This window comes from Crinia signifera, chromosome 9 (genome assembly GCF_055691185.1).
Source record: "Crinia signifera chromosome 9, ASM5569118v1, whole genome shotgun sequence".
NCBI lineage: Eukaryota > Metazoa > Chordata > Amphibia > Anura > Myobatrachidae > Crinia > Crinia signifera.
In genome coordinates, this window is record NC_139225.1 from 16,956,186 (window position 1) to 16,979,219 (window position 23,034).

General features: G+C 48.7%; 2 protein-coding genes across 7 annotated transcripts; one reads left to right on the forward strand and one right to left on the reverse strand.

Annotated features, from left to right (window-relative positions):
• Positions 1-2,608: 2,608 nt before the first annotated feature.
• POLE3 (DNA polymerase epsilon 3, accessory subunit) lies at positions 2,609-6,839 on the reverse strand. Of its 2 annotated transcripts, none has more exons than XM_083161199.1 (5): positions 6,664-6,839; positions 5,564-5,644; positions 4,414-4,499; positions 3,263-3,381; positions 2,609-3,029 (listed from the first exon to the last, which is right to left on the reverse strand). In XM_083161199.1, the coding sequence occupies exons 2-5, from the start codon at positions 5,627-5,629 to the stop codon at positions 2,863-2,865; spliced, it is 438 nt and encodes a 145-aa protein (XP_083017325.1). In that variant the 5' UTR covers positions 5,630-5,644; positions 6,664-6,839; the 3' UTR covers positions 2,609-2,862. The 2 variants fall into 2 exon arrangements, with proteins under 2 accessions (XP_083017325.1, XP_083017326.1); XM_083161200.1 differs by lacking the exon at positions 6,664-6,839 and adding an exon at positions 6,615-6,633.
• On the forward strand, positions 6,808-19,973 carry C9H9orf43 (chromosome 9 C9orf43 homolog). Of its 5 annotated transcripts, none has more exons than XM_083161195.1 (13): positions 6,808-7,012; positions 8,335-8,538; positions 9,646-9,799; positions 10,122-10,224; positions 11,396-11,493; positions 12,412-12,499; positions 12,890-12,999; positions 13,382-13,649; positions 14,946-15,057; positions 16,981-17,115; positions 18,099-18,208; positions 18,328-18,442; positions 18,883-19,973. In XM_083161195.1, exons 1-13 carry the CDS (start codon positions 6,988-6,990, stop codon positions 19,038-19,040), a joined length of 1,680 nt encoding a protein of 559 aa, XP_083017321.1. In that variant the 5' UTR covers positions 6,808-6,987; the 3' UTR covers positions 19,041-19,973. The 5 variants fall into 5 exon arrangements, with proteins under 5 accessions (XP_083017321.1, XP_083017320.1, XP_083017323.1 ...); XM_083161194.1 differs by having other exon boundaries at positions 6,809-7,012; positions 14,943-15,057; XM_083161197.1 differs by having other exon boundaries at positions 6,812-7,019; positions 14,943-15,057.
• The last annotated feature ends 3,061 nt before the right edge of the window (positions 19,974-23,034 follow it).

The window sequence follows — 23,034 nt, forward strand, 5'->3', positions numbered from 1 at the left end:
AGTTAGTGGTAAATTTGGGTCGATACAGTCTGTGTTTTTTTGTGAAAAATACCAAAATATCGTGAAAAAATGGAAAATTTAGCAATATGCAAAATGTCACATTTTCTGCTTGTGAGACAAATAATCATACCACTCAAAATAGTTAATAACTAACAAAGACCATATGTCTACTTTATGTTGCAATCATTATTTCCACCCCCTTTTCATTTTTTTGGACACTAGGAGGCTTCAAATATGACTAGCAAATTCTCAAATTTTCAAGAAAATTTCAAACACTGATTTTTTTAGGGACCAGTTCAGTTCTGATGTGACTTTGAGGGACTTGTATGTGAGACACCCCCATAAATGATGCCATTTCAAAAACTGCACCCCTCACAGTATTCAAAACAGCATTTTGGAAGTTTGTTAACCCTTTAGGTGTTTCACAGGAATTAAAACAAAGTGTAGGTGAAATTTCAAAATTTCTTTTTTTTTGCAGATTTGCAATTTTAATACATTTTTCTAAGGAACACAGTAGATTTTACTAGAGAAATGTGACTAAAAATTGATTCCCCCAATTCTTTGGTTTTCATAAATATCCTATATGTGGCCCTAGTGTGCACGGTGACCAAACCACAGGCTTCATAATAGAAGGAGCACCTACTTGATTTTGGAGCCTCCTTTTTATGAGATTATTTTTTAGGCACCATGTAGGTTTCTAGGCACCATAAGATGCTAAAAGTTAGGAACCCCCCCACAAGTGACCCCATTTTGCAAACTACACCCCTCAGGGAATTCATCTAGGGGTATAGTGTACATTTCAAACCCCCAGGGGTTTCACCAATTGTGGTACAACTGGGCAGTGAAAATGAAAAAAAATAATTTTTCATTTTCACAGCTCAGTTGTATCAAAATTGGTGAAACCCCGGGGGGTTTGAAATGTACTCTATACCCCTAGATGAATTCCCTGAGGGGTGTAGTTTGCAAAATGGGGTCACTTGTGGGGGGGTTCCACTGTATGGGTGTTTCGGGGGTCATTCAACCAGAATCTGTGCTGCAAAATCCAAAAATCACTCCTTCCCTTCTGAGTCCTGCCATGCACCCAACTGGTATTTTTTGGTCACATGTGAGGCATTGCCGTACCCGGGAGAAATTGGGGCACAGATTTTGGGGTGCTTTGTCTCCTTCATTCCTTGTGAAAATGAAAAATTTTGAGCCAGATCTGCATTTTTGTGTAAAAAAATTTAATTTTTTACACAAAAATGCAGTTCTGGCTCAAAATTTTTAATTTTCACAAGGAATGAAGGAGACAAAGCACCCCAAAATCTGTGCCCCAATTTCTCCCGGGTACGGCAATGCCTCACATGTGACCAAAAAATACCAGTTGGGTGCATGGCAGGACTCAGAAGGGAAGGAGTGATTTTTGGTGGCGGAATGAATGGTGGGTGCTATGTCGCATTAGCAAGACCCCCGAAGCACCAATACAGTGGAACCCCCCCACAAGTGACCCCATTTTGGTCACCAGCTTTGGGAGGGGGGCTGGCGCTGCGGCTGGCGGGGGGGTGGGAGGGGTGCTGGCGCTGCGGCAGCCGGGTGGGTGGGAGGGAGGGGGGCTGCCGGGTGGGAGGGGGGGGGGCTGGCGATCGTTGGGGTATACGCACACACACACACACACACACACACACACACACACACATATATATATATATATGTGTATATATATATATATATATATACACATATATATACATATATATACACACACACATATATATATATATATATGTGTGTGTGTATATATATATATATATATATATATATACACACATTTGCCCATATATTTTTATTTTATTTTATTTTTAACTTTTTCAGCAGCAGCATGATGCTGCTGCTGCGGGGGGGAGGGGGGAGGAGGGGAGCGCAGCGTGCGCTCCGGACGTAGCGTTGGAGCCGGGGGAGCTGCTGCTGCTGCCGGGTGAGTGCCCGGCGGGTGGGAGGGGGGTGCTGCCGCTCGGTGGTGATCGGTGCTGCACCGATCACCACCGTTTTCTGTGTTACCGAGCGGCTTAGCCGCCGGTAACACAGGAAACGCTGTGATTGACTGTTCAGATTTGAACAGCCAATCACAGCGATCGCCGTCCGGTGGGGGCATCCCTGCCCCCCCCGGGCGGCGAGGGGGGATGTCTGCTGTCAGGGACAGCAGACATCACCTAACTGTCACTGCGTCTCTAGACGCAGTGACAGTTTGAAGCCATGACGTATATATACGTCAACGGTCGGGAAGTACTTCCCGACCATGACGTATATATACGTCAATTGTCGTGAAGGGGTTAACAGAACATACCCCTTAGGGGTAAATGTAATAGGGTGCAACCTGGTTTAGCCTCGTTAATGATTGGCACTTCAAATATATGGGCATTCTCGCCCGAAGTCCTGCACCTCTGACAAATCAGATCTCATTACCCCTTACAATGAATTATCTGCACTCTGCCACTAAGGTGTCTGACGGCAGAGCCTGGCGCTTATTGCAGTACGAAGCGTTTCCGCGAAGCATCTCCACCACCATTCAGAGGGGGTGTCAGCAGAAATTAAATCATTAAAGAGCATAAAAGATCCAGGAGGCTTTAAATAGAAAAGAACATATACTCCCAGTTTATTAACAAAAAGCAAAACTTGTACAGGTGCCAGTGGCTAGCTTCCGACACCTCGTCTGCAGGAGAACATTTCTCCAGCCATGAATCAGTCCTCAGCAGTGGCCCCTGACCAGCTATGGAGAAGGTGGACTAGGCGTGAGGTGGCTGCCCAGACCCCTTCCTGGTGGCACTAAGCTAACAGTCATGCCAACGTGCCCCAAATGTCCGGCACACCAGGCGATTATACCGTTCAGTTCTCCACCTCCTCCTCTTCCACAGCTTCATCCTCATCCATTTTTTCCTCTTCTTCCTCTACCTCTTCTTCCCGACTCCTGTCCGGGTCTGTGCCGTCCGTTTTCTTGTCCTTCTTCTTTAACTCTGTGGCTTCTTTCTTCCCCTTCAGGTCCCGTCTGTAAACTGCGGGACAGAAAAACATGAAAACCATTTTCCCATGTGGCTGAAGCAACCAGATGTTACCCACAACTACAGCCAGACCACGCCCTTTTTGGGGCAAGCACCTTTGGCTAGCGCAAATATCCCTGCTATCATCTCCCGTATCAGGGTGTGAGAGCACAACGCATGACAGCGAGGAACGGTTAAAGTTCGGGGACAATGGCCATGTACTGGATCTTGGGTTTGGGAGTACTCACCCTCCAGGGACTCTTTCAGTGGCGTCAGGAACCGCTGAAACTCCATCTCCTCCACTGCTGACATCACATCCGTCACGTTCAGAGTCTTCCTCTTCCCCTTCATTGCAAAATTATTAGCACTAAAAAAAAAAAAAAAGTAACTTAACGGGCAATTAGCGCACAGCATGGCGATATGTTCCTGGGCTGGGTACCAAATACCGGCTGTGGGGACCATAAGAGCCAGAAGACCAGCAGCGGAATCCGAGGGGTCAGAATACCGATAAGTTATTTTCACCCTTCCCACAGTCTAACCCCGAGATCGTCGGTATTCTGGCGGAGAAGATACACTGCCCATCGACTGACTGTAGGTATCTTATTGGCCAGTATACTGACAGCATCTCATGTACGCTAATGAGAGTAGGATGTTTTATCATCAATACATGCACATGACATTGTATCTTTATGACGTTTATAGTGCAGCCTACACTAGTCTACATGGCACATATCATAAAACGGGTGCTGGATGACGCTCTGACAGTCAGTATTCAGACATTGGAATCCCAACTGCCTGTGCTCCAACAGGGGGGATCCCGACTCACAGGGGCTATTCTCCCTTGTGGGGGTCCACGACCCCCATAGAGGAAGAATAGGACCTGTAGCGAGCCACCAAGCCTGCAAGTGGTTTTGTTTGCGCTCACCACCGTCGGAGCACCGGCAGTCGGGATTCCACTTGTCGGAGCATCATACCACACCCCATAAAACAGGCATGTCCAAACTATGCTCCTTCAGCTGTTGTGAAACTACACATCCCAGCATGCCTTTCCATAGTTTTAGTATTCCCTAACAGCAAAAATGTGGCAAGGCATGATGGGACTTGTATTTTTACAACAGCGGGAGGGCCATAGTTTGGACATGCCTGTCATAAAATAATATAGTCCATATACTATATCATCACACCTGTACTGAAAGGGAGGGAAGCCGTAAATGGCGAGTAAGGGGAAGACGTAGTCTGTGTGCGCAGGGCTGTGATCTCATAGGGAGTTAGGGAGGTGATGGACAAATAAAGTAGTCAGGACCCTTTTTCCTTACCGATGAAGAAATGGTGATGGATTTACATAGATAAAAACAAAACACAAAATAACCATCCGATACTCCATACAGCGAACACGTACCAGGATGTGGCGTACAACACGAAGACACTGGCTGCCCGCGAGATTGCACTGCGCGCTTCCTTGGAAATGTTAACGCCCTCTGGAAGCTGATGAGAGAGACACAGGGAAGATCCTCAGATACGTCACATTGTGCATTTATAGGCTACAGTAAATGTGCCACCCATCGTGTAGCTGACCCAACCCCACACTACAGGATGGGAACTGTGGCGGCGAATATCAGCTTCATAGCATTCCTGCTCTGCTCTCCTTCAGGCTTCTGACTTACTGACATTGCCGCTGGCCAGTACAGTTGGGATACGGTCATTGGGTCTACAGCAAGTTGATCGACAATCGTTAGGTCAAATAAGCATTAGGTCAACAGGTCGGCATGGGGGTTTTCAGTTTTTTTGAGCCGACATGTGCCGACAGGCGGTATTTCATGCCCTACCATCCACTAGGGAGTGGCGGGAGAATAAAATAGTGTGCCGAGCGCAGCGAGCCCGAAGCATTGCGAGCGAAGTAGGGATGGCCATCGACCATCGGGGATGCAAAATCATCGATGGTTCGAGGCCGATGTCAAATACTTTTGCCATCGATAGGGGAAACCAGATGGTTTCCCTCCATCGATGGAATAGCAAAACAATGTTTTGCTTTTTTTTCTCCCAAAGTGCAGAGACACAGAGCATAGCTCCTCCCCCATGAAGACCCGCCCCCGTGTTTTGATTGGCCCACAGGCCAATCAATCAAACACAATGGATGACCATAGATATGTCAAAATATTGATGGTCATTTATTGCATAGTTAAGCACTATCGATGGCCAGTTGCAGAATTGCTATCGATGGCAACCAGTGATGGCAATGGCAACGATGGCCATCCCTAGAGCGAAGTGGTGAACTGATACGGTGTCCATGTCGACTAAAAAAAATAAAAAAATAGTGAAAAACCCCATGTCGACCTAATGCTTGTGTCAACCTATTGGCCTGTCGACCTAACCCCATGTCGACCAACTTGCTGTACACCCACTGATCCCAACCCATACAGTCCGCACCGGGAACAGCCTACAGCTAGTAAGGAATCGTTTAGATGTCTGTGACTGCACTGATGAGTAACAACATATAGCCCACACTATATAGTAATATATAGTGATAATATAGCAAGAAGAGTTCTTACCGCTTCCTTAATGATGCGCGTGATGACGGCATTGGGCAGATTCAGGTCCTCTGGTCGCTCGGCCATCTCAGTCAGCAACAGCTAAATAAAATAAAGTGAGAATGTGATCATTTAGAGTTGAACGTTCCAGGCATCACCAGAGTATAAACAGATCAGTCATTCGCCACCGTCACCCAACCCGGGACCACACTGATCCATCTGCACCATGGGGGATTTACATAAGAAAAGCTGTATATGGTCTAGTAATATTCCCAGGTATAAACACGTAGATAAATTGCGGTAACGCACATGGTGGGGTCACCGTGCCAGCCCTGTGAATATGAATCACACCAGCTGCATGGCGACCATAGCTTATATAGGGGGTATTTGGGGGATACGGTAATCTGACAAAGGCCGCTATGGGGATACGGTAATCTGCGACCAGAAGATAAATCGGAGATTATGGTATGGGGTACACCCCTGCTTGGTAACAGGTACATGACATTGTAATCTCTGATTTAGCTTATGTACCCCGTATGTTCGCAGATTAACGTATCGCCAGGTCCTACGCAATTTAACAAGTGCCGGAAAAATGGCAACAGCTGTACCCAGCAATAGGGGGGTATATGAAGTCGGTGGCACGGCAATGCTTTAGAAATGGATGACGCAGCCCGCGGAGACCCAAACGACTAAACAGCCCAGCTAAGACCTGCGCAGCCACAACAGGGCCGCACCATTACCAGGGATAGCGCCGGTGCTACATAAATACACCCATTAGGGGGAAATGACTCAAGGTAATGACATAGGGGATCCTAACACCTGGGGAAGAGAGTCTATAGTGAGCTAACATCAGCTATGGCAGGGATGGGAAACCTTTGGCCCTCCAGCTGTTGTTAAACTACACATCCCAGCATGCCCTGCTACAGTTTTCCTCATTGACCATGCTAAAACTGTTGCAGCAGGGCATGCTGGAATGTGTAGTTCAATAACAGCTGGAGGGCCAAAGGTTCCCAATACCTGAGCTACAGTATGGGAAGAAACAACAGGGCTCTGAGTCAGGGCATGCTGGGACCTGTAGTCCCACTCTGCATGTGGGAGTGGAGGGACGCTGATCATCATACCCGCCTCCGCTTCAGCCGCTGTTGCTCGTCTCAATCAGTTCCCGCCAGGACCCATGCAGTCCCAACTTCCTCGAGCACAGAACACTCCTACTTCTGACCCAATGCCGCCCCCTAGCGTGCACAGACAACTTGCGTTCCACCGACCGCGGCCATCTTGTTTTCGCTCTCCCTCCTGATCCCAATGCGCATGCCCCAGGCTCGCATCCCACCATCTTAAGTCAGGGAAGACCTGACAGCCACAGCAGGACGGGGAATCTCCTCCCCCTGAGGCGGGGCGGCTGCAGTGATTAGGCGGAGGTAGGGAGGGGGCCGGGCAGCGTCCTTATGCTGTCATGGAAACCAAGGCTGGGTGAGGGGTTCGTAGTTATAAACTTTTATCTCTCAAGTTCCCATGTTGGGGGGTGGGGGGATGCTGTGCTGTCTGTGCCCGGGAGAGACACTCTGAGGTTAGTCCCTGACATGCTGGGACTTGTGGTTCTTGTGTGACTGTTGGAGGAGGCCATGTGGTGCATGCAGTCAGTGGGAGCAGGAGTGTCCCTGTGTTATGGCCTATGGGATGTGAGGGGGGGAGGGGGGTGGGATTATCTGGTGGTGTATGGGGTAACACCATGGGCCGGGTGGGGGTAACACCATGGGCCGGGTGGGGGTGCATGGGGGTAACACCATGGGCCGGGTGGGGGTGTATGGGGGTAACACCATGTGCCGGGTGGGGGTGTATGGGGTAACACCATGGGCCGGGTGGGGGTGCATGGGGGTAACACCATGGGCCGGGTGGGGGTGCATGGGGGTAACACCATGGGCCGGGTGGGGGTGTATGGGGGTAACACCATGTGCCGGGTGGGGGTGTATGGTGGTAACACCATGGGTCTGGTAAGTCTGTTAGTACATAAGGTGCAGGGATATGGTGTATGTGCAGGTGGTATAGAACATGATCATTACTTGCCGTATAGCAGCCTTCAGGCCATCATTAATGGTCAGCGCTGGGTGTGCATAGCACCCGGCTCTCAGTGCTGGCTGTGTAAAGGCCTCTCACAACACAGATGATGGTTGTTTTCCACACAGTAATGGCTTTTATGCTGGTTACCATGGTCGCGGTGGATGAGGCAGGTGCAGGCGGTGGATGAGGCAGGTGTGGGTGCAGGCGGTGGATGAGGCAGGTGCAGGTGGTGGATGTGGCATGTGGAGGATGAGTCATTTACTGCCTAGATGGCATCCTGTGATTGGTGACTGAGTGTCCAGAACCACACCACATGTTGCTCTCTGCAGGGGTAAATACCTACCTCCTCTTTCCAAACCTGTAGCTGGTCTCAGTATAGTCATGTCCACTTCCAAATCCTATATATACTTTTACATTAACGGACAGAAATGTGTAACTTTGCGTATTGGGCCTGATTCCTGTGTGAAAATTGTAAGCTTGCGAGCAGGGCCCTCATACCGTTGACTGTCTGTAAATTCCCAATTTGTTGAATCACTGTCTCCTATTGTAAAGCGCAATGGAATATGCTGCGCTATATAAGACACCGTTAATAAATAAATAAAAATAAGTAAAGAAGAAAAGCATGCGAATGGAGAATTAAACACTGAAGATGGTGATAGTGTATGTTGCTTATGTGGCGGAGAATCATAGACAAAATACTGGCTGCACATATGCTTGATTTGTCCTCCTTTCAGATAATTCATGTGGAGCGGAGGACTATAACGTGGTCTCACGCTCACAGGATGGGATGGCGGCGGTCAGCGAACTGGATGAGACCATGTGTAAGAGGCCACTATGTCCGCATCCGCAGTGCTGGGTGTCCTTCCGGAGGATAGAGCAGGGTAACCCGCGTTACAGGCCGCTCGGGTCTGTCGCCAGATTACCCTCACAAGATGGAGGTGCGTTGTACAAATTAACCTGACATAGTTGTCCTTAACTGAATGCCGATTACCAAATAAAACGATCATGGTGGCAGCCTCAGACACTCCAAGTAAATGCCCGGTTACCATGCCCAAACGCCGGCTTCCTGTCAATCAAACAGTGTCTGGCTTGTGAATAAAAAAAAATGGTTAACCCATTTCCTGGAGCAGTATGCCCATTGCCTGGACTGGGATACCCATTTTCTGCCATGGTTAGCCCATTTCCAGGAACGGGATGCCCATTTCCTGCCACGGTTAGCCCATTTCCTGGAGCAGTATTCCCATTTCCAGGAGCGGTATTCCCATTTCCTGGAGCAGTATTCCCATTTCCAGGAGCGGTATTCCCATTTCCTGGAGCAGTATTCCCATTTCCAGGAGCGGTATTCCCATTTCCTGGAGCAGTATGCCCATTTCCTGGAGCGGTATTCCCATTTCCTGGAGCGGTATTCCCATTTCCTGGAACAGTATTCCCATTTCCAGAGCGGTATTCCCATTTCCTGGAGCAGTATGCCCATTTCCTGGCATGGTTAGGCCACTTGCTTGCACAGTAAGCCAGTTACCTGGAGCGGGATGCCCATTTCCTCACACAGTAATCCCATTTCCTGGAGTGGGATTTCCATTTCTTGGCACAGTAAGCCAGTTACCTGGAGCAGTATGCCCATTTCCTCACACAGTAATCCCATTTCCTGGCACGGTAAGCCCGGGGATAACATGCATTAAGCGATAGAGTATAGGTTTTATGGCAGAAGCGATGCCTTATCACGATTACTGCAGTAAGGGGAGAAAGTGTTACTTACCTCAGGTGCATGTGAACTGAAATCCCCGGTAAGTGCGGCAATACACCCTCACTCACTCACGCTTTGCTCTATAATGGCGCAGAATATGCCCTTTAACCTTTCATCCAGATTGAATTCTATACAATCTTATTGCGTAGTATTGATTGCCCTCTGAAGTATCAATCAAAACCAATGTGTGCTGTACTGTAATCCATGTTTCCAGTCTTTCCTAACCGATCTGTGGTCATCTGATCTGTACCGTGGTCATGTTTCTACAGCCAATTTAATTAACTGTTCATATCTCCAACAGGACTCCCGTTCCTGAGTGTAACCACTTTGCCAAGTTGCCAAATGCCACCAAATGAAAATGAGCTTCATCACTTCCAAGTGTCCTCCATACTGAAATTCAGCGCAGTCTCTGGTCCTAGACAGTACACCCTGAACAACAGTGCTGCCACCTGCAGGTAGGTGTGGGAATTGTATATAACTCGTTTTTAAGTTGTAGATAAGCCCCTTTATATCTCGCAGCTCCTCCCCAGCACATGCAATCCTGTTACAGCTCCAACATCCCCCAATGTATCTATACAGCAATTTGATAGGCCATCTATTTGGAAATATGTCCCCAGTGTATTTTTTTTATTTCTGGATCTGCCCGTGGCTGTACATTCTGTGTTTTTGTAGCTTGACAGGGCACTAAGGTAGAAAGATTTGTCATGTTGGTATGATAGCAATGGCAGACATAAGTGTAACTCCACCATCAGCGCAATCCTCTGTTTGTGTTCTCAGTATGGACAAAGTGCTATTCCCAGGTATGAATTCGCTCAGGGCGATCAGAGGGCCATCTAGAAGCCCGGAATCTTACGCCTCCTCTCAATGGAAGACTAAGCAGGTGAGAGGCGGGGATGGGGGGCTATACATCTAAAGCTTTGTCTATACAATATTGTGCTGTGTCCCCTGATATTAAACATGAGTGGTCATCCCACTCACCTTGGCTCCTAGAAGGCCGCTACTCTCTACCAAACCATGAGGGTGGGATGTCCAAGATCTGGGGACCCCAAACCATGATGGTGGAATGCCCAGGGTCTGGAGAACCCACACCATGATGGTGGAATGTTCGGGTCTGGAGTACTGAAACAATGAGGGTGGAATGTCCAAGATCTGGGGAACCCAACCCTTGATGGTGGAATGCCCAGGGCCTAGGGAACCCAAACCATGATGGTGGAATGTCGGGGGTCTGGTCAACCCAAATCATGATTGTGGAATGTCTGGGGAACCCAAACCATGATGGTAGAATGCCCTGCCTGGGGAACCCAAGCCATGATGGTGGAATGTCCGTGGTTTGGATTACTGAAACCTTGAGGGTGTAATGTCCAAGATATGGGGAACCCAAACCATGATGGTGTAATGTCCAGGGTCTGGAGTACTGAAACCATTGTGATAGAATGTCCAGGGTCTGGAGTACTAAAACCATTATGATAGATTGTCCAGGGTCTGGAGTACTGAAACCATTGTGATAGATTGTCCAGGGTCTGGAGTACTGAAACCATTGTGATAGAATGTCCAGGGTCTGGAGTACTGAAACCATTGTGATAGATTGTCCAGGGTCTGGAGTACTGAAACCATTGTGATAGAATGTCCAGGGTCTGAGTACTGAAACCATGATGGTAGAATGTCCAGGGTCTGGAGTACTGAAACCATGATGGTAGAATGTCCAGGGTCTGAGTACTGAAACCATGATGGTAGAATGTCCAGGGTCTGAGTACTGAAACCATTATGATAGAATGTCCAGGGTTTGAGTACTGAAACCATGATGGTAGAATGTCCAGGGCCTGGGGAACCCAAACCATGAGGGTGGAATGTCCATGGTCTGGAGTACAGAAACCATGATGGTAGAATGTCCAGGGCCTGGGGAACCCAAACCATGATGGAAGAATGTCCAGGGCCTGGGGAACCCAAACCATGAGGGTGGAATGCTAGGGCCTGGGTGGTTTTTATTGAAGTGATCTTCAGTGACCAATTTAAGGCAGAAACACACTGTGTACACTTCCCCTGCTTTTCAGGTGGATGTAGTCGATCCGTACTTCAAAGATGGAATCAGCAGACACATGACCATGGTGTGGGTGCCTAACTCCCAGCAGAAACCTCCAACAAAAGACAGGTACTGTAAGTGGAAACCCTACAGACGAATCGCCACATTGTACAACAGGGGGCGCTATGACACATAAACACAACCAGGAACATAGGAATGCAGAACATTTGTGCTGTGTCCCCTGATATTAAACATGATTGGACATCCCACTCATGTTGTACTATTCCAACCTATCAGATTCTACCTGTCATGTTTCACAGTGTGTTAGAAGAAAGCAAATGCCTCATTGGTTTATGTAAATAGGCATTTTCCCAGAACAGCTTTGTATTTGTGAGTGGCATTGGAACTAGGGGGTCATTCTGATCGGATCGTTCCCAGACGTATTCGCACCGGGGGCCATTGTTTAAGCTCTGCGCATATGCACGGCTGCTGCGCGGGCGCCGTTGGTGACTTGCAAAGTTGCCGTGGCGTTTGCATGGGATGGGGGCGTGCGGGGGGGCGTTCCCATGGGGACACCCAGCATTTCCTGGGCGTACCCACACAAACGGTGGGTGTGCCCAGGAAAACGCAGGGCGTTCCCATGTGAACGCGGGTAGGCCGATGGCTTCTGGGGGTGGGCAGCTGATGCTGCATGGCTTCAGTGCCTGCCCCCTTCTCGGACCCGGACGCCGCAAGTTTAGGTCAGCCATGACTTGACCCCTGTACGCTCCCTAGCAAATGGATGTTTATGGAAAGAATCCATTCACAATGCGCCAGGAATGTACGCACGGGGGCGGACATTTGGTCGCGTGGTTGGCTCGCTAAGCAGCAAAATTCCACTCCTTAGCGAGTTAACCAGAATCAGGCCTATCATTCCTTATCTTACAGTGATCGATGTCAGCACATCAACGATGGTCGGTTATTTATATTCCTGTTCCTCCGCTAGACCCGGTATCGCGCCATAGTATCCGGTGTACCGCCAATTATATATCTCTTCTTGGTTCACAGCGAGAAACCTCATAAGCTCCAGATTAAACACCTGACTCTGGCAGAGACGCCCGGCGGAGAGAAGGGGGAAAGCCGGAACCCAGCTCTGGTAAGACCGTTGCTGTTAGTGATCACACATTATTAGAAATCATCGATGGTTTATGGCCGATGTTGAATAGTTTTGCCATCGATGGGGGAGAACCAGATGTGCCACCAAAATGAAATAGTTTTGTTTTTCATCAAGAGGCCGGGACACAGAGCATAGCTCCGCCCCCAACATCTGTGAAGCCCCACCCCCATATTTTGATTGGCCCAGAGGCCAATCTTTCAAAGCAAATGGATGACCATCGATATGTAAAAACATTGATGGTCATCCATTGCATACTTATACACCATCGATGGTCAGTTGCACTTTTGCCATCGATGGCAAAGGTAACGATGGCCATACCTACTTTGTAATGGACAACAAGCTATAATGTATGTTTTGCTTTCTGTTTAGCCAGCGCAGAGGAAGAAGAAACCCCCGACGGGTGGGTGCCCCCATAATCTGATGCTTGGCTCCTCCTTATCGCCTGTGCCGGCTTACACTCCGACCTGGATGTCGGCAAGGTCAGATGCGCTGCGTGTAGGGTGCTTGTGTGTGACTCACTGTTCGCCATTTTGCTGTTGCTCCTTGATACATACAGAGGGCGTCTGATGGGCGATGATTGCAGAAACCGCTCGTCTTACATTGTGCTATGGGGCCAGGTTATTGCTTGTTACACCTTTGCTTACAGCAGTGATGGATAACCTTGACACTCCAGCTGTTGTTGAACTACACATCCCAGCATTCCCTGCATCAGTTTTAGCATGGCCAAATGGTAAAACTGTAGCAGGGCATGCTGGGATGTGTAGTCCAACAACAGCTGGAGTGTCAAGGTTAGCCATCACTGGCTTATTGCCTACCTTCAGAGGCTAATACTGGCCTCAATTTACCGCTCCTGTTTTTCAGCTCTGTGAAGGACCACAACGAGGCGTTGTCAAAGAAACGGGACCACCCTGAGGTGATGACAAAGAAACGGGACCACCCTGAGGTGATGACAAAGACCAGAAGAAGACCCTATGAGCATTGGCCAGACGTGGATTCCCAGGCTTCTGCAGCTCTAGATAACACATTACTGGAGAACCGGCGTGTGGTTCTACATGATACGAGGACGAGGCGCCAGCACAGCCCAGCTGTACCACACACAGGAGGCCCGGTGTACAGGCTGGATGACCAGGTTAGATCCAGCCATGTATCCGCAAATACCTCTTACATTACCTTGTGATGCCCTCGTAGACAGTGGAATGTCCCTGTCCTGGTGGTGAATGTAGGGGGCGGGGCTAATAGAGGAGAAGTTTTGTTATTTAGCCTTGTAATACCCCTTTTACACCAAAACGCAGGGTCGCACCCGGCTTTTTTAGACCCAGGTTCAAGCCGGGTGCGACCCGGCGTTTAGTGCCATTTACACCAGGCGGACAGCCCGACCCGCACCCGCCCCCCCGGAGCTTGGAGATGACAGCGCGCCGCCGCCGTACCCGGAACGCTGCTGGGGGCAGCCCAGCACTAAGGTAAGCTGCTAGGCTGCCCCCAGTCCCCGCGCACACTCCCCCCGCCGTCGCACAGGAGGTGAATGGATGCCGCACACAGGCATCCGTTCACCTCCCTCCCCCGCCGCCGCTGTCTGCAGAGTATAGCAGACAGCAGCGCCGGCTGTCAGTGTCAGGCTGACAACCCGTCCAACCTGCGGACGCTGCGGTCCGCAGGTTGGACGTTCCCCTTTCATGTAAATGGGAGCCGGGTCATCCGACTCGGCGTTCCCATTTACACCGCCCTCTACCCAGGTCCTAGCCGTGTTCTACCCAGGTCAGGACCTGGGTAGAAGTCCCACGTAAAGGGACACGGCGTTAGGGATTTACACCGCCGAAGATCCGGGTCTGACCCGCCGCTGACCCGGATTTTTCGGTGGTGTAAAAGGGGTATTACATTGGGGTAGATGTATGAAGCAGTGATAAGGGAGGAGAAGTGATAAGGTGCCTGGTACTTTATCAGCAGCCAATCAGCTCCTGACTGTCCCTTTTTTAAACCCAGCCTGTAACTTAACATTCAGGAGCTGATTGGCTAGTGATGACGTACCAGGCACTTTATCACTTCTCCTCCCTTATCACTGCTTCATACATCTACCCCATTGTTACATCACTTCTCTGCTGTTAGTATTCAGGGGCAGATTTATTAAGCTCAGTGAAGTGATAAAGTGTCTGGTTTTTATCACCGGCCAATCAGTGCAGTGTGTAGCCCATAGGCTACAATGGGTTAATGCCATCTCAGAATGGCGGTAGCCCAGGGATGCAATGCGCTGCTGCCTGATGTTGATACATGGGGCAGCTTCGCATACCCCATAGAAACCTATGGGGGAGGCGTCCGGCAGCGGTACAAGAGGGATCACAGCAGGGAGGGGGGTACTTAATTTTTGCGATGAACCCCCGATTTAGCTGCAAATATAGAATGATAAATGGGCCCCTATGTCTCTTAGCAGTTTGCAGCCCTGAATACCATGGAGGTGGATTTGGACAGCATCAGGAACCAGTATTACCTGTGGAAGAAGTATATTGACCTGTCCAGACCTGGCCGCAGAATAAACCCGCCAGGTAATATTATACATGTATATGAGATTGTCTGAAGAGGTGGCAGGGGCCCTGCGTACAGATCAGAGGACACGGGAATCGGCCCCATCCTTCCACGGGTTGGGTAGAGCCCAATTAATGGTCGGATTCTGAGGGGTAATACCAGAGTATACAACTGTATATTCTATTGTATTGTGGCCTTAGGCACAAAAACAGATTTAATCAACAAAGAGAAGATATAACAGCAAATATAGATAATTACAATACGAGTATTTATAACAAACAAAAACTTATACCAATCTCGATGGAGTTACAGCAAATAGATACTATACTGACAGTCTAGCATTTCAGCAGATGGATATAACCTAGATGGGGATTTACAATTAACATGTTCATACATACACTACCCAGGTTATCTGTCGTCAAGCAGAAGACATTGTACAGAGTGTGTGTGTGTGTGTGTGTGTGTGTGTGTGTGTGTGTGTGTGTGTGTGTGTGTGGATACTTTTCTGATGTCTGATATTTATGTATTGTATACAATAGAAAATGACTAGTATACAATAAATCTCCTTTCATTGGTCTGAGAGACACACACCCCCAAGTCATCAATGGGCCATGGACTGTCTTTGTTTAGTATATAGTTTCAGGGTCCCGCCTTGCAACCCAGGCATAACTATCTATATACAGGCATCTACTTATAGTCATCACTTGCGAATGCAGTGTGCAATTATTCATCCGTAATGACCGGGATACTGCTGGTAAAATACTGATTCATATGAGTCCAACATGGTGATATTTACAATCTCATATTATACTGTAATGCACATGCTCAGCAAAGTGTGCTGTAGTACGCCACTCAAAGCACATGCATATGTCCAGTGGAGGCTCTTACCAGCATAGAGGAGGGGGGCTGCCACAATGCGGGTCCCCCCTTCCGCTGCCGTCCACATCCAGCCATGCTCCCCGGCTCCTCCCATCCACCGCCGTGTTCCCCGGCCGCACACACTCCAGAGTCCCCTGCACGGGGCCAGTAACTTCATACATACTGCGCATGCGCTGGCCAAGCCTCAGTGGGCTGCCTTTGCAGCAGCCCCCGGAGGCTTAATCGGGTCCCGGCGCATGCGCAGTATGGTCCGCGGTACTGCGCATGCGCAGATCCTGTTTTGGTGGCTGCCGCGCATTTGCGCAGAGATAGGCATCACGTAGGGAGGGAACACATCCCAATGGGGATATGATGGAACATGTCTGTGCCACCTCCCAGTAACCTCCCAGACAGTGCGGCACAATCTGTCCTGATCTCCGTACACGAACATCATGCTGCACTTATGTGCATAAATAGTGGAGAAATGTGTAAGTGGACAAGTTGCCCATGGCAACCAATCAGATGCTACGTATAGTCAGATAGAATGCACCTGAAAGCTGATTGGTTGCCATGAGAAACTCCTCCCCTTGCCCACTTCTCCACACTTGTTACAGCTTCGTCCATCTACCCCTTAAGTCTCATAGAAATATTATATGGAAGCTCCATTGATGTGGATTTATATAATTTAGCAGAATTAAAATCCTTATGCTGGAATGAATGATAGTCAATAGAACTGCATAAAATTGCCCATTACAAACTAAGAAACACACTGTTGCTGCCCTGTTGCATTCTGGTGGCTGTAACTAGTATTTCGTAGTAGCATCTGTTGCCATGGAAGCTACCATTTCAGTGCACAGTGTGTTTCCCTGGTGATATATCCCTTGAACAATTTGCAGCAACAGTGTGTTTCTTAGTTTTGCATAGACTATTTTAGGGTAAACTACTTTGAGTTCCGGGATTTATTACGGTACGTTTTAGAACTAAGAAAGATTTCAGTTAATCAAAACCATTTGTACATGGAATTACCCATAAGCCTGTAGCAGTGTCTGTAGAGGGCTAATGTCTGTGTACGCTCTAACTTTTAGATCACAGAGCAGACAAAGGACAACGCTACCAAAAGCTGAGGGCTCCTGGACAACTCAGCTGCAAAGGGCTTTTCCCGTATGACCTCGATTCTGCGCTCCGTTACCACACACATCAATCCCCGGAGACACCGGAAGGTGACTATACCCCCAGGATGGGTGGCAGTGACGGTATTATTGTGTATTTGGTGTCCATGATGCTTGCTGTGTTGGAATAATGTGTAGTATCTCTAAGCCTGAGTCTAACTTTCTGTAGCGGTACATATAAACGCACACCCACAGTGGAGGCAGCCATTTTGTCACCAAAAATAAACGTTGCTCAGATCTGTAACTAACTTATATTAATACTACCTACTTATTACATCAGCTGAGTAAAGAAACACTGGTGCTTTTACTATGAGATCTGAGGAACATCCTGACACCCCAAAAATATTGTGTGTTCAAACCACTAATTATATGCTGTAAGTGGTGTACAGGAAGAGATCTGAGGGGTTTCTCTTTCTCACTCTGATTGTGTATCATCGTTACTAATGGGAGACAAAAAGAAGAGCAGCGGGGACCACAATGTGCGGTAAATTCCACGACAACAGGTTTATTCAGAATGCTCAGGGTATGGAACATGCCAGCAGTGCAGGATTATATAGGACACTCCCAGCAGCGATTGGTCAGGCCGGTCATGTGAGCTTGTCTGCAAGAATCTGGTAGGCTGAATGAAACCACTTTGTAAGGTCACATGGCTTTGCGTATCGCAGGTAGTTCTGGGGGGTTTCCTGCCTCCGCACAGCACTAATTAATAAAGCAGTGGTAGCTGCTTCTCTGTATGCCCGGGTGTCAATGATAATTGTAAACAGATATTTAATAAAGAAAGAGCCTGTCCGTTTTTACCTCACAGAGTAGAAGCAGCCATTTTTAATTGTGGTACCTCAGTGATGTCACTGGCCGCAGTAGGCTGCTTCTCCTTGGTTACCTGTTCAGTTTCCAATATGGCTGCATCTGTGGTGGCAGAGTCTTGCCACCATCCTCCGTGCTTGAACTATGTTCAGTAAATAAAGCTTTCAGCACAGACACATTAACAATGTATGTGACAATATGGTCTGAAGCAGTCTCTGTGTGATCCGTAGGCTCCATGGCTTGTGACGAGGCGCGAACATGTGACTCCGGGAGCAGAGATTCTCCATCCTCCACTGGATTGTCACCGAGCTCTGGGCCAAGCACAGAGCTCTATAATACAGTGAGTAATATTCTAACCGTTCTGTATCTGACTGACACGCTAGCTGCGGTAGAACTACAAGTCTCAGATGCTGGTTGGCTATACCTGCTGGGACTTGTAGTTGTTGTTATATCTTGTAGCCTAGAGAGATGGACGAGGGGAAGAGAAGCCAGACGGATGCCCCAGGAGCGGGGGACAGAGGCGGAGAGTCTGCAGAGCGGCCCGGTGCCCGGGAGAGCACACAAGTACTCCAAGGTCAGTTCTTAGCTACTTCCTTCATCCCGCCAGCCAGTGGAAATCTTATACACATCTCAGACGTTCTCACCTGGATACATTGCTTTGTGTTCTGTATACTAAGTACATTGGGCCCTGTTCCATTACACAATATGGCAGTCTACACGAGTGTGTTCGGCGCATCTGTAGTTACAGAACAAGATGGCGGCTTTGGCTGGCGGAGGGGGGCAGTAGGCGCGTAGGGGCATCTAGCCTCAGAGCTGTACTTTACCTAATGATAGTGACCCCCCTCCCCCAGCATCATGACCAGATTTCTGAGGCTTATAGTGGGGGCATCCTGCCCCCCCCCCCCCCCCCCCCCCCCCGTCCCCCTACCACAGAGGTTCTGTTATTGCTGGCAGCAATGTAGTAGGAGGTTACTGGGGAACATGGAATGATTGCTGCTTCTTTCCCATATACAGATGTAGCACAGGAACATCTCCCTGATGAAGAGGAATCTACAAGACCAAATGTATCTCCTGATCCAGCAGAATCCTCCGTTACAGACATCCAGGAATCCTCTAAAGAAGGAGTTTCATCGCCACAGCCCAACCCACCCCCGCCCTCCCCAGCAAGCTGACCCTCCCCCATCCTCCTCAACGTGCTAAGCCAAAACCACCCTCCCAGCGTGATAACCCTCCCCCTTCTCAAGTGTGGCAACCCTCCCCCACCCTTTCCCAACACGCTAAGACAATGCTGCTCTCCTCCTCCCTCCCAGTCCCTAGCGCTCTAACCCTCCCCAGCACACACACACACCCCCCTCTCAGCGCAGTAACCCTCCCCCACCATTCCCCAGCGAGGTAACCCTCCCCTGCTCAGTGGCCCTCTCCCAACCTTCCACAGGATTGTAAACCTCCCCAGCTTGGTGACTCTCCCCCCAACCTTCCCACTGCACTAGCCCTCTCCCACCCCAGCATGGTAACCCTCAACTGCCCTCCCCAGCACCCTAACCCTCTACCTTCCCCAGCGTGGTGACCCTCCACCACCATCCACAGCGCACAAACCACCACCCACGCCCTTTTCACGCTACATGTTACTGTAGGGATATCAGGTTTATTTTTAACCTTTTATTTAATTCAGCAGCAGGATCATAAACCCAGTCCCCCATGTTTGTATTTCTCAGATCAGGGCCTCAGACCGCTAACCGTACATGTTTTCCAGGTCTCCTCACGGAGTCACAATTGGAATAATTAACAGCACCTCCGGATCCTTTATAATGTGACAGTCTACAATGAATGCTCCAGCTGGGAGGTCTGGAAAACATGCGCTGTTTGTGGTGTCTGGGTGTCACGTGCAGTGCAATTTCGCATTACCCCCGAAGATGTGTCCGGATCAGATTGCAGTGCCAAAGACTCGCTGTAGTATGGCAGCTAGGAGAGAGTAACGGATATATTGCACTGACCGGCTGTAGAGTAATGAGAACGAGTGAACAGCAAACTGCTCTACTGGTTTTATATACGTGTCTGTGTGTAAATGTATATCCTATATAATAAAAGGCTAACTCTGCTCCTCACCTGTATAGGGGGATTCAAGTGTTGTGCGTGCTGGTTAATGTAAAGCAGGGGGGGTATAACACAAGCGGACAGCCAGCCCCTGTGCCCAGACTCCTATCACAGACTCCAACCTCCGTCACATAACACATCACCGAGGTCTAAGGGGTACATTTACTAAGGTGGGATGTTGCCCAGAGCAACCAATTCCATCCTGCTTCTTATTTATATGGCACCTTCTAGAAGATCGAATCTGATTGGTTGCTAAGGGCAACAGCCAGTCTTAATAAATTTACCATTAAGGCTCCATCCAGTTAGCTGTGAATCTTGCACCCTGCTTGGGCTGAATTTGCACAGAATTGGGGGCTGCGGGCAGATTTGGGGCTGCCGTATAGTGCCCCTGCTGCCACATGACTCACCCCTGCAAGATCGGATTTGGATCGATCCCTGGTTTCAGAAACCTCTATGTGACTCTGAGCTGGTACTTTGGCCACATGGACACTAGGGGGCAGAGCAGCACACAGAGCGCAATGTTACAGTGTTCCCAAGACAACATCTGCTGCTGAGGATATGCTGCTAATAATTATGGATGAAGACATTGTTATCCTCTATTTTGTAACATAGATGTATAGTGCTTTGGTTCCTGAGTACGCAGCTAATAATCCCCTCTAATCCCCTAAGTGCATTTCAAAATAATAATGTAAATGCTTATGAGGTTTTTTTTCTCCTACCAAAGCGCATTTTATGGTCTCCTAATTAGCCAATAGCACGCCTATACACCTGGGCACGCCTGCATTTTCTCTGCCACACCCAAAAAAAACCCTGCCAGTTACCACCCCCCCCCCCCCCCCCCAATTGCCGGCTTCCTGTCACTCAAATCACATATACCATCCATAGGTATTTTCAGTCCCCTCCCCTCCTGCATTTGCAATGTGTATGGTATATATTCGCAATGCCGTCCGTGCATGGGCCCCTTCAGTAGTGGTACCTACCAGGGAATTCCTCTGTGCTGCTGTGGCCTGGTCCGAACAGAAATGCAGAAATCTATTCTGTTTTGGGCACCTGCGACTGTCCAGCTCCTAGCTGTACCATGTACATCTGCACCACTCATACTTGTCCCCACCATGATCCGCGTACTACCCTGTAAGAGAACAGAGGTAGATGCACGGCTCCGCATATGAGAATTTGTTCTGGGTGTGGCGTCTCCTCTTGCATTTTCCTGACTGACCGTTCTTGTCCTCTGTTATCATGTCACCCATTTGCAGCTGGCCGTATTGTCCCAGTGTTCATAACCCGAGGCTGACACACATGATCAGGGCTAGTTTCTGCGAGGTGTGTGTCTGTTTGGGGAGTCACTCTTGTAAGAATTTGGGGTACAGGGGTCCTTTAAGAAATGACTGTGTTTGTAGGGACATGGGTTACTCCTAGTATGACACGCTGCACTCACAGTACTGGGCACAGAGCGGCAGCTGTGAGGAGAGGGCCGGACGGGCGTATGCCGAGGGCTCATCTTACCGGCCACAAACAATTAAATTGTAATTAGGTAACGAGAGGATGAGCATGTAATGGGATAGGGGATGCTTGATGGATGGAATAGATAATTAATAGCTGCACCTCCCGTAATTACTCCACGCGCGTCATTTGCAAAGCAGATATTGATCTTATTGTGCGCTGTATATTGTGTTGCTGTGTTGTTGTTTGTGTAATGGGTTCTAGTGTGATTGTGTGTCCTGTGTACACTCTTATTATCACAATAGTTATTCATCTTTATTACAGAAGTGTCTGGCTAAACATGTATTCATATCAGATGAAAGTGGGTTTCCTTCATGATTATATAAATGTTATTTCCATGTCTAGCAGATAGTATCCAGTCACTAGGAACCAGTGACATCACTGAGAGTGCCACCATACCAGTCACTAGGAACCAGTGACATCACTGAGAGTGCCACCATCCCAGTCACTAGGAGCCAGTGACATGACTGATAGTCCAGCCTGTCCAGTCACTAGGAGCCAATGACATCACTGAGATTGCACCCAATCCAGTCACTAGAAACTAGTGACATCACTGAGAGTGCAGCCTATCCAGTCACTAGGAGCCAGTGACATCACTGATAGTCCAGCCTGTCCAGTCACTAGGAGCCAATGACATCACTGAGATTGCACCCAATCCAGTCACTATAAACTAGTGACATCACTGAGAGTGCACCCTATTCAGTCACTAGGAGCCAGTGACATCACTGAGAGTGCAGCCTATCCAGTCACTAGGAGCCAGTGACATCACTAAGCGGGCAGCCTATCCAGTCACTAGGAACAGCAGGCGAATCATCATTAGTGCACAGGGGGTAGACTAATAATAATAATGTCAGCACAAGGAATTAATTGCCAACAGTCACCTGACTGGATGACAACCCCTTTATTATTATTATTATTATTATTATTATAATTTTATTTATAAGGCGCCACAAGTGTTTCGCAGCGCCGTACAAAGGAACAATACAGGGAAACAAAACTTGGCATGACATTGAATAAATAACAAAAATACAGTACAAATAAAGAGCGCCACAGATCAATACACATTACAGCTTGGATATAAGTAGTGAGGACTCAATCAACATACAACTAGAGGCTTGAGGCCAATGATGGAGAGGAGTATGCAGACGAAGATGGTCACTGAGTGTTGGAGTAAAGGAGAGCTGTGAGTGAAATGTGAAGAGAAGTGGGCTTTGACAACAGGAGGGAAGAGGGGTTAGCCTTGGGCTTGCAGCTCCCCTGCTAGCCAGACATTATAGGCTGGTAGCACTGTGTTTGGAGGGAACTAGTATGCAGAATCCCATGTGAGAGGTTAATAATGGACGTTGCTGGTGTAAGGTTCATGTGTCACAGAGCATCGTACAAAGGCTGCAGAAAGCAGCTGTAATTATACGAGGATGTAACAGGCCGGCAGTGTCTGTAGTGTAATGTATACTGCCAGCTAGTATTCCCACCTGCTGCCAGCCCTTAACAGCGCGGCCCACTCTGCGCACTCTGCCATCGCTGAGAGACTGGCTCACAGTGCACCTGTCACCTACACACAGCCAAAGGGAC

Coding starts and splice junctions, on each gene's coding strand:
- POLE3 (XM_083161199.1), bottom strand. CDS start 5,629: ATGGCCGAGCGACCAGAGGACCTGAATCTGCCCAATGCCGTCATCACG. Junction 3,382..4,413: donor GTGTTGTACGCCACATCCTG/GTACGTGTTCGC, acceptor TTTTTTTTTTAG/TGCTAATAATTTTGCAATGA. Junction 3,030..3,262: donor ACTGAAAGAGTCCCTGGAGG/GTGAGTACTCCC, acceptor TCTGTCCCGCAG/TTTACAGACGGGACCTGAAG.
- C9H9orf43 (XM_083161194.1), top strand. CDS start 6,988: ATGCTGTCATGGAAACCAAGGCTGG. Junction 8,539..9,645: donor ATTACCCTCACAAGATGGAG/GTGCGTTGTACA, acceptor TATCTCCAACAG/GACTCCCGTTCCTGAGTGTA. Junction 15,058..16,980: donor CCGCAGAATAAACCCGCCAG/GTAATATTATAC, acceptor TCTAACTTTTAG/ATCACAGAGCAGACAAAGGA.